At 31.8% G+C, this 12105-nt stretch overlaps 1 protein-coding gene across 1 annotated transcript; it reads left to right on the forward strand.

Moving 5' to 3' along the window:
* The first annotated feature begins 1813 nt into the window (after positions 1–1813).
* LOC131667529 (ribosomal RNA processing protein 36 homolog) lies at positions 1814–2509 on the forward strand. The gene has a single exon (XM_058940999.1). The coding sequence runs from the start codon at positions 1814–1816 to the stop codon at positions 2507–2509; it is 696 nt and encodes a 231-aa protein (XP_058796982.1).
* The last annotated feature ends 9596 nt before the right edge of the window (positions 2510–12105 follow it).

The raw sequence follows: 12105 nt of genomic DNA on the forward strand, positions 1-12105 counted from the left end.
TTTTTGGATCCGCTTTTACCTCATAGCTTCCACTCATTTTAGTATAGGTTATTAACAATTATTGGTTGACTGACGCATACTTTCTCGTGCTCTCCCGGATATGTAGTGAGCATTGACAATTACGCGTGTCCTTTTAATATAATCACGCGAATATAATAATTAAACGGTTTCACCCCGTTACAATATATATATACATATTATTTTCTCTTATTTTACAATTTCTTACTAATAAAATAAGTCATTCGCCAAATGAATAATTAATTTTAATTTGTGATTTAAAAACTATTTATATATCTAAATATAAAATTAACTGTTTATTTATATTTCTAAAATAACGCTTTCAAGACTCAACTGTAAGAATAAATTTACAGTTGATATAAAGTGATAAATAATGAGCGTCTCAACCAATCACAGTGACAAGCACTCAGAAATCACATGTCCCCCCTGTCGCCAAGAATTCAGGTGACAAGCCAGCAGTTTAGCAAGTGCTTGTCGCATAATATGTATGTGGTATTTTCGCTAGTTTCATAGGTGGCGCTTTGTCACCAACATATAGTAGGTTATGGCTCAGGCTTTCCGTGTACGGCTGCAATACTTCGATTTAACATTATGCCATTCGTACAATTCTCAATAGATTTGGATGAAATTTGGTTTCCTTATGTTTTTGTGTATGCTCTTTCTAAAAACCACCAAGCTTTTTCAATATCTTGACAGAAAAAAAAATATGGCCGATTTTTTCGAAAAAATTCCAAATTTTTTTCAATTTTTCTCCAATATTCGCTCTGCTGAAAAGAAATGGACCCTAAAATAGGCTCCCTAAATAATATTTTTCGCAACATGGGACAATTATCTTTCCAGCGCATTCAACTTTATTAAAAAATGTTGATTAGAAAAAAAATATGGCGGTTTTTGTATCGTAGTGTAATTTAGAAATTCATGATTTTTTTACTCAAAAAATATCAACTTTTGGAAAAATTGTTGTAGAACAAAAAGTGCTTAGAATTAGTCGAGGAACACGTGTGAATTTTTACTAAATAATTTGGAAAATTTTTGGAAAATTGAAAATTTGAATTTCCCGAAAATCCAAAAATATTTATACTTTTTTTTGGAAGTGCTTATTTTTGCCAATTTTAAGTAAATGTATGTGTTATAACATTTTTTAATAAGTATTTTTCATTATTTTGAGCAGAAGAGTTCTATAATAGTTCATTTTTAGAAATATTTGTTTACTTCAAATTACTAATTTTACATATGTTATGAATAAAGGCCTTGGCCGTAACACATTACTAAGCAAGTTTTATAAAATAATAATAATAAACTTCAGTTTTAATTTATAAAAATCAATTACAAAAATATCATAATCTTATATCTATTGTCGATATTTTTTTGTAGCATTTGCTATTTTGAAAAATGTAATTCGAGTTACCCCTGCAATTTTACTTCAGCGATATTTTGAAAGCCTTTTAGAAGGGATTTATTTCAAACAAAATTTCTTTTTGTGTGAAAGTATATTTTCAAAAAATTTAGGATTTTGTTATTGTCGTATGCCGTGTAGTTTATCAACTTAACATTTTTAGTTTGAGGTGGTGTGATATCCAACCATTTCATTCAAATATTTTGTAAACCTTAAAAGGCAATTACTTGTAATTAAGTTTTTTCTTTTTAATTTTGGTTTTCTCAAATAATTGCTGGTATTATGTCTGGAAAAAAACGCATTTTACCTCAAAGAAGGTGTAATAAAAATAAAAAATAAATTGCATTTTCAAGTGAATCTTGTGAAGTGTCTGAAAATGATGACACGGTAGATGTTGTTATGCTACCATATCCTGAGAGTTCAGATTCAGAATCTGAAAACGAATCTAACAATTCTGAAGATGTTAGTGATGAAGATAATGATGACGAAAATGAAGATAATGCTGATGAAAATGACGACGCTGATGATGAAAACGATGTTCAAGAAATTGTTGAAAAATTGTTATCGTACCATGAAGTTAAAAAAAGTTACTCTAACACTCAGAAACGTTTGCAAGAAGATCATGTATACGATTGGACAGATGGAGAGAAAAAGTATGATGAAATTCCATCTAATAAATATTTGTTAAAAGATAAAGATCGTAAAATGATTGCTAATAGTACCCCTGTTGAATTATTTGAAATGTTCTTTTGTAAAAATATAAAAGAATATATCATTGAAGCTTCAAAATTTAACGGTTTAGATATAACAATAGAAGAACTAAATAAATTTGTTGCCATTATTATTCTTTCTGCGTTCAACAAAAGAATATCTGAAAAAGATTATTGGTCCAAAAATGAGTTACTCGAGTCCCCAGTAGTTAGATCATTGATGTCGTTGAAAAAGTTTTTGAAAATCAAATCAAAAATCAAATGCTCCAAACCTACAGATAAAAATAAAAAAGATCGTGCTTGGAGAGTTAGAGCTATATTAGAAATTTTTAGGAAAACTATAAAACAGTTTGGTTTTTTTCAGACAGGACGAAATGATAATTAAATTTTTTGGTAGACTGTTGATCAAACAATTTATAAAAAATAAACCAACTCGATGGGGAATGAAAGAGCTTGGAATTTGTGGTGCTGATGGATACCTCTTTGACTGTGACATATACTGTGGCAAAGGCACTCATAATGATGAATTGTCAAGTATTGCTCTAGGAAGCCAAGCTGTTTTATCTATGAGCGAAGCTTTACTTTCATTAATTTCTAGAAAGAAAATTGAAGAATACCATCTTTGGTTTGATAATTACTACACAAATCCAGACTTACTTGTTCATTTAAAAAAGCTTGGCTTACGAGCTACTGGTGTAATTAGGAAAGATCGTATACCAGTAAAAAATGAAATTGATAAAAAAGCTCCTCGTGGAACTTTTAAAGTTCAATATGAAAAAAATAGCGGAATGAACTTCGTAACCGTGATAGATTCGAAACAAGTTTCGATTATTTCAACTACAGCTGGTGTTACACCAACAAAAGAAGTGAAACGCTACTCCAAAGAAAAAAAAATGAGAACTGACATTTCTATGCCACTTGTGTTTTCACTTTACAACTTATTTATGGGAGGTGTTGATCTACACGATCAGTACTGTAGTGCTTTATTACCTATTATTAGAAGTAAGAGATGGACTTGGCCAATATTGATGAGAATTATCCAGTCTTCTATTGCAAATGCAGTAATACTCTATAATGCTTGTTCAGGCAAAAAAAAAGTAAGCGCAAAGAAATTCGCTTTGAGTATTGTAGATAGTTATGTCAAAAACGCTAAATTAGGTGATTTGAAAAACCACAATTTGAGCCTATCAGAAGAAGAGCTTGCAATGGACAAGGATGTACTACTCGTACGTTTTACATGTGCAAAGAGTGTAAAAAGTATTATTGTAGTCAATGCTTTGCTAATTTACACAAGTAAATAATTGATAACAAATGATTGTCAAAAAGAAATATTTCTAAAAACATAAAAATTGAATACAAAAAAATACAAAAAAACAAAAATTACAAAATACAAAAATACAAACAAAAAAACTATTAAAGTGGAGATTTTTTAATTTAAAAAATTTTATTTAGCTGCGTAAATTCGCAAAACTTGGATTGTATTTCCGTTACATTTTCGGTTGAATTCAAATACATACCAGCCATAAAATCACTAAGAATTGTCAAAAAAACATGTTTAGAGAGAAACTTAATTATTATAAAATTTTTCAAAAATTTTCAATTTTTTATTTTTAAAAAAATTTTCAAATTTCAAAAATTCTCACATGTTTCTTAACCACTTTTAAGCACTTTTTGTTCTATAATATTTTTTTCAAAAGTTGATATTTTTCGAGTAAAAAAATCATGAATTTCTAAATTACACTACGATACAAAAACCGCCGTATTTTTTTTTCTAATCAACATTTTTTAATAAAGTTGAATGCGCTTGAAAGATAATTGTCCCATGTCACGAAAAAAATTATTTAGGGAGCCTATTTTAGGGTCCATTTCTTTTCAGGGGAGCGAAATTTGGAGAAAAATTGAAAAAAATTTGGAATTTTTTCGAAAAAATCGGCCGTATTTTTTTTTCTGTCAAAATTTTCAAAAAAACTTGGTAATTTTTCGAAAGAGCATACACTAAAACATTAGGAAACCAAATTTCATCCAAATCTATTGAGAATTGTACGAATGGCATAATGTCAAATCGAAGCTTTGCAGCCATGGACGTTTGCCACTTAATCGGTTAACGTGTTTATGCTCGACGCGTTATTCAGTCGTGGGAACGTCTTTTGCTTCCCGAATCCCCGAATAAATAATTTATGCGGACGGCCGCGAGCTACTCAGACGGGAACGGTCGCTAATTCTCCGTTACAAATTGCATTATAAGATTATAGAAAAAACCGTTACAAATATAAAAGTTTAGTATAATTCCAATGTTATTAACTAATTTGAGTATTACTTTTTAGAAATTACTTCTACAATTGGTAAACCATTAATATATGTAAAATTTTATTATTGTTTTATTGTAAATATTGTGATATTACAATAATTAACTTTATTAGTTAATAACTTTTGATGATACAATTTGTGATATTTGTAAATGATACAGAAACGATCAATAACTAATTTTGTAAAGTTTATATGTTTTAAAATTTTAGTATTAATGTTTATTCACTTGTAAATTTAGAAAATTCATTTCTCAAAATTGCGAATAATTCTCGAAGATTCGAAGAGAACTCTCCTGCGAAAATAGGCGGGAAAATCTGTGTGAAAATAGATTGATTTTTGCGCAGGCTAGCATTCATTCCTAGCCTTGCAAAGTGAGCGCATGAGATTGAATATACTTGCCTAATACCTAACTTCTTTCTCTCATTGTAATTAACTGAGCAAATCCTCTTTCTTCCTATTGTAATTCATGCTCGACTTATAGAATACTTCGCGCTATAAGACACTTGGGCTGAATTATATCCTTTATAAGAAAGACTTTAGCTCTGCTTATGGGACAATTCGCACTATAAGAAACTGGGGTAAAGTCTGTCTTTTTCTTGAAATTTTACTTACATACTTATATACATTATTTGTTGATTTATTTCATATTAATAATTAGAGTAAAATTGAAAGAAACGCATTCTTACTCATTAACGCAACAAGACCACGTGAGTACGAACTATTAAATAAATTATAAGTGATACGAACATCACAACGTTCACTCAATGGCCTAACCTTAAAATAATATGATAAAACAATTTTAATAGTCTCAAGTTATATTTATTCTTAGGACATAAATTTATTGAATATCTCTTTTATAAAGTTTAGCTTTGAATAAACATCATTGATGATGAAGGGAAACGTAAATTTATAAATTATTTTATAAATAAAATACTGTAAACTAATTTTGGTTCATGTAGTCTAGTAATTTATTACAAAAATTTTTTGAAATTAAACTTATAAATAGAAATGTAACCTTATAATTGTTACGGATAAATAGATAAAAATGAAAATTTAAATAGAGTTTACGAAAAGTACTGCTCCAAATCAGTCGAAATTCGAAAGAGGAAACATCTATGGATATGAAAATATCCTATAAAAAGTTTGAAATCGTAAACAATATATTAAAAAATAAAAAGAATTAAATTGTCAATCGTAGCTGATAGTACCAGATATTTAGAAATAGATGAAGAAGAAATAAGCTTGATACATTGTCCATTATACGAGGATCGTTCAATATGTCCGTAACTTTAAATGAAAATACTATTTATTTAAATAATTCAAATTTTCAAAATAGTCCCCTTTTAACTCTACTCGTATACATGTATTATAGCGATGCTCAACCTCTTTTATGCATAGAAAAACTGAGGAAAAGCGTTATCAAAACTACGGCGCATGTACACGTAAATGTGTTAGGGCAGTTCATCAAAAATCAAGACCTTATAAGGAGCGTGACGTCACGAGCGTGGAAAATTTATTTTTTACGATGTAAAATCAATAAAAACATTTTATTAACGAATAAAAACATTTTTTCAGTCAATTTTCATGCGCTAATCTCGAATCTCGAGTCATTATAATCATTCAATACGTATTTTTTAATTTAATCTAATTTGCACGTAAATATCGCTAGTAGTTTTGCAAGAAATAAATATAATGAGAATTTGAATATATAACAGCGATCCTAGCACCTTAAGAAAGAGAAGCAAGAATTTGACACTTTGATAACTGATTTTTAACTGAGTTATCAATAAATAAAAAATGTATTTAAACAATTAAAATTGCGTTGCAAGATAGCGATTCAACTGTACATACATGTAAAATTACTGATAACGATTGTTACCCGTTTGTTGATTTATATAATAGCAAAAAGAATAATTTGTGAATTCATTATTTAATTATTATTCAAAAACTATTTGTTAAATTGGTGATTTTTATTTTAAATAATGTTCCGCAATCACGAGTAATTTTTTGATGTAAACATTTTCTATAAATTTATTGTAAATTTCGTGTTATTGACTTATCTAACTTTAATTGCTTATAGCTTTAAGAGGCGATTTTTCCTTGAAAAACGATTTATATTAAAAAATTCGTCATCTTAGACTTGATTTTTTAAGTCACCAACTTTTAATTTTGAGCGAGCCATTTCGCGACAAAAGCTGTTTAAAATTTGTGTGAATATCAAAAATAGCGTCGTAGCCCTGCTATTTCCTTTTCTATATGATAATCTAACAGCTAAACTTATAAGACTCTCTCTCTCTTATGAGAAAAAAGCAGCCTTAGACTATCTCCTCTTTCAACAAAATTAATATTGCCTAGAGATTGGACTAAATATTCGTTGCGGTGTTGTCGGGCCTTTCCTCGATAGATGCAACAGTACTTAGTTGTATGTTAAATGGCCCGTCGAAGCAGTAAACTACGTGGATAACACTATGTTCGCTATTCGATAATCGCAACAATATCAATCACAAAGTACCTTTACGTGTCAACTTCTTGCTTGCTCTCAGAAACGCGATTATGAATATATCTTAGAGTTCGAACTATATATTTACATAACGTAGGATAAAGATAAAACATTACAGCTCATTTGTTTCAGCAATTACTTCTTCGTTAGATGAAAATCTTTATTTCTAAGCCAAATTTTCATGTTAGGAAACAAAAAATAATCGGAAGGGACCAAATCTGGATAATAAGGTGAATGAGAAAGTATTTTATAGCGTAAATCAAATAATTTGGCTGTTGAAATAGTCTGACGCGGGCAAGTAGTTAGCTGCTTGGCCTGCTTTGTTAAATTTCTCCTGCTCTCGGCAAGGCATGATGGCCAGCGTTGGGGGCATAGTGAAAATGCACCTAACTACTGGCCTTTATTTCAGCCACCGATAATCAAGTTCTCGCAGGTTTTACTTCCTCACGCAGAAGCCATGAGCACCGATTGCTCTTCGCAGTCGACAAGAAATCGCCTTTAGACGTGGTGGCCAATACGAATTGGCACCACTTTCTTCTTCAAAACAGCGAAACCGTTCGGCATCAGTACGCGGTAACCATCATGATTTGACACCACCACAGTCGCTTTATCGAGGAAGACAGCACATCATTTTAGCTCATAGAGGTGATCTGACTGAAGTATCGCCGTCCGACGAACTGCCCGCGCAGACAATTCTGTACGAGAACCCTCCAGCTGTCTACACCAATGATGTCTACGTTGAGGAAAAAGTACAAGTCGAAGTTGGTTACGCGCGCAATTGAGTATTTAGTAGTACCGAGATACAGGGCAATCAAAATGCACAATTAAATTTCGGAAATAGCAGTAGTAATAATGAGAAACATTTAAATTCCATTTCTCGATTAGCTGAAATTTTAGAAAAATTATTCGCAGCCGGAGAAAATAGTTTAGAGTCCAATCTCATTCAAGTTAATCGATTATCAGGTAGTAGATTACCAGAATTTTTGGGCGAGCCCTTAAATTGGTTATATTTCGAACAAGCCTTTAATATCTTTACTCAGATTGTCAGTTTAACAAAGCTGAAAATACAACAAGATTGTATGATTGCTTGAAAGATGAAGCGCATAATGCAGCCAATTCTCTCTTTGCTTCTGCTAGCACAGGTACGGAAGTCATGCGCACCTTACGACTACAGTTCGGCAATAAAAAAATATTGAAGAAAAACTTGTAGATGAGGTTAAGAAACTACCTCCGATAGATTCATGGAAAATAAATTTAATTCAGTTCTCAGCAAAATTAAGTAACACCGTTACAGCACTCTTATCTTTCGAAAGTAAAGGTTACCCACAGCCCTGAATTTATCGAATATTTAGAAAGAAAAATTCCAAAAGCAATGCTTCGCGATTACGCTCGATACAAAACTAGTGTTGATAATAGATAAAAATATTCATTGGAAATTATCTCAGATTTTTTAATGACTGAAGCTGAGATCACAGTAAACGCAGGATTAATAGATATTCACAGCAATAGCAATAAATAAAATCATTCTCACAATTTCTCAACAATCTCTCAGTCAAATATACCTACAACTCCAAAATTGGTTCTTGCTACTTCTCATCTTTCAAACTTTAATTCTAAGATCGAAAAATCAAATAATTTAACTAGTTGTTCTAATATTTCATCAAGTAATGAAAAAATACTTGTCATTATCGTAAACTAGAACATCCTGTTGAAAATTGTATAGATTTTCTGAAAAATATTCTGAGAAATCGTTGGAAAATTGTGAGAAAACTCTATCTCTGTTACAACTATTTATCCACTAAATACGTTAACAAAGAATGTTCTATTCCCAAAAATTGTAATCAATGCGATGGCAATTAGCATTACTCTTTACACTTTAAACCGCACTATTCAAATTCTAGTGCATCAACAGATAACCTACAAAACAAAGACAATAATAACACGAACACAATCAAATTATCTAACTCTGCAATTTATAATGTTGCAATCTCAAACTTCTTATGACTATTTGATGTTTTCTTGAAAGTTATTCCTATTGAAATCAAAGGTCAGCATAAATCTAAATTAATTTCTGCTTTACTTGACGAAGGCCTTACCGTAATTTTGAGAAATAAAACTGTTTTGAATGAGATTGATATAACAGGCGTTAGCGTAAATATTTCTTCGAGAGGATTTGGTTTAGAATCAATAACGTTGGGTAAAGAGAAAATTGCTCTAGCCATTTGCCCTGCTGAAAAGTTTATTTACGTTATCAGATGTTTTGGTGGTTGAAAATTTTTCTCTTTCTTCGCTTACTCTGTCCAAAGAAATCTCTAACTTTTGTCTAAATAAAACTAAAATATTAGTGAAACCTTATCAAACAACAACTGATATGTTAATCAGTTAAGATTTTTGCGATTTAATTCTAAATAAGGTTTCACGTCAAATAAGTGAAAATTTTGTCGTTTCGAAATGTTTGCTTGGCTGGTCTATTCATGGAAAATTTCCGAGAAAAACGTTAGAAAATTTGACTTTAACTATCGACAATGTATAAGAATTAAATATCGAAAATAACCTTGATAATCTTGACAAATTAATGAAAGAATCTTTAAATTTAGATTCGTTAGGAATCCGCAATTATCCTAAAACCCATAATAAAACCGATAAAAGAGCTGCGGCATCTGCGCTCCATGTGCGTAGCACGAGAGTAGAGAGCAATAATTTATAACATTGTTTTTGGTTGCTGTAAAAGTGAAAGTTCATTTGGAGATGTGGTCCTTCGTCGCTTAATGGGTTTTTTTTGCGGATGGGGAAAACCCAGAATATGAACATATGCGGCAGTTCCAGCGGTACGAGCACGATGCAAAAAAAAGGGTATGGTCGTCCAGCAATTGTCGCGCAGGTAAACGTTTGGAGGGAAATTCGGCACTATAACCCTTGCAACTCTAATTAGCCCCACGAACAGGCCCAATGCTGGAGAAAACTCTCTGATCCTTTTTCAGGAAAGAGGAAACAGTCAGTAGTTCTCGAGAACTCGATTCTTGCACCTCGTTGCTCTCTCTCAGCACCTCGTTGCTCTCTCTCAGCACCTCGTTGCTCTCTCTATCAGTTACCAAGTTGCTCTCTCAGTTAACTTGCTGACTTCAGTTCTTTACTTCGTTGTGATAGCTTATAATAATAGCCTTCACTGGTAACGTGTATGCTGAATGTGAGTGCGAGTTCCTGGCTTTACATCACGTTTTGTGGACAGTTGCGTGCGAGCACAGTGTCGTGCCTTTTATTCTGTGATTTGGCGAACCCACGATCGCAACAAGGGCTATCGACACCCGTTGGCCTAGTTGAGGATATGCGTGATATCCTCTGAGACGTCTCCGATCCTGGGCAGCAAACAGCAGCAACTTGGTCCTACTCTTAGGAGTAGTATAGTGCGGGCCGTGCCCGTGACCAAGACGTTGGCACTATGCTGCTCTAGAAGACGGCCTTCCTTCTCGCACAAGGTGCAATTAGCGTTGTATGGTAAGCGAGTAGTTTTTAAATTGAATGGCCATTCACAGGCAAAGCGAGCCTGCCGAAATCTATTAATTGTAAATAGAAAATAGTAGTCGCTACGAAAATGGCAGGAATTTCCATACGGTAATAATCATAGCTAAAAGTAAAGTAGTTCCAATAAAATCCTCGGAAACAATTCCTCGATTAGAATTGCAGGCCGCTTTGATCGAAAGCTTGATTGAGATTAGCAAATACAGTCACGAGAGAACATAATTTTCCTGTAAATTCTCGCATATTTTGGTCTGATTCTCGAACCGTGTTGGGCTGGATAAACACAGACCCGCCAAGTTTCAAGATTTTCGTTATGAACCGTTTGTGAAAGATCCGAGAGGAAACATAAATTGAAGAGTGGAGATGGGTCCCTAGTCAAGATAATCTTGACGACGCTACTAGATGGATTCCGAAAGTACATTGAGAGAAACGATGTTCTAAAAATTTACAATAATAGATTTACTAAATTTATAAGAAAAACTACTATGTAACATAATAATGTCAGGACATACTAGAGTTCTAGTAAAAATTACTACATTTTTAATATTTATTTTTACAATATCTTATATAAATTATTATATATCTTGTTTAAATTATTGTGGGACTCAATAATAATTACTATGTACACATAGTAAATTTTTATACATATAAATATTTATTAGATCTCTTAATGAAAATTATTATTTCTGTAGTAAAAATTATTATTTGTATAGTGAAAATTATTATAGGTTAAGTAAATTTTACTATGGAACATAGTAAAAATTACTGGTGCCTTGTCGTGAATCAAGTGAATCTCACCGAACGGTGATCTAAAGTAAAAATCTCGACAGAAAAACATCGTTAGTACATCGTAAGTACATAAGTTATATCAATTATGCATTGTAGAATTTATTTCAATCATTGGTGACTGTAACAAATTGTAGCGTCATTCATGAAAATCATTAATATGACTCATACCAAGCATGGCAAATCATAACCTCACTTTTCTCATTTATTCAAAAGGCTTCGCTTGTGTGATTTTCGTTTTGTAGTCAACAATAGGATAATTTTGTATCATTATTATCTGGCTACACTGGATAATTCTAATAAAGGCGAGATAAAGTGCAGTAAAAATTATACAATAAATTTTGAAACCTATTGTGAGTGTTTGTTTACAGTTACCAGCTCTAGGGGCTGAAGATGATAATCAAAATGATCAGCATGAAATTAATAATGATGAAAATATCCCTCTCAATAATCAGGTGTTGCCCAATGAAAATTTGAATGCACTGCACCTAGAAGTACCTGGGGATATTGACACTGTATGTATAATTACTGAAATTTATGTGATGTTTATATCACCTATTATTTATTATTTTGTTCGTACTCTCGTGGTCTGTTGCGTTAATGAGTAAGAATTCGTTTTAACGAAAATAAACACTTCGAATATGTTTATGAATATTGAGTTAGAAATAAAATTATAAATGAAATATCTATGATTATTTGAATTGGGCTTAAGGAAAGATAGACTTTACCCTAGTTTCTTATGGTGCGAAGTGTCCCGTAAGCAGAGTCCAGTCTTTCTTGGAAAAAGGATGTAATTCAGCCCAAGTTTCTCATAGCGCGAAATGTTTTATGAGTCGAGCGTATATTACAATAGAAAAGGAAAGAATTGC

This window comes from Phymastichus coffea, unplaced genomic scaffold, assembly GCF_024137745.1.
Source record: "Phymastichus coffea isolate CEN01 unplaced genomic scaffold, Cenicafe_Pcof_1.1 PCOF00067, whole genome shotgun sequence".
Lineage (NCBI taxonomy): Eukaryota > Metazoa > Arthropoda > Insecta > Hymenoptera > Eulophidae > Phymastichus > Phymastichus coffea.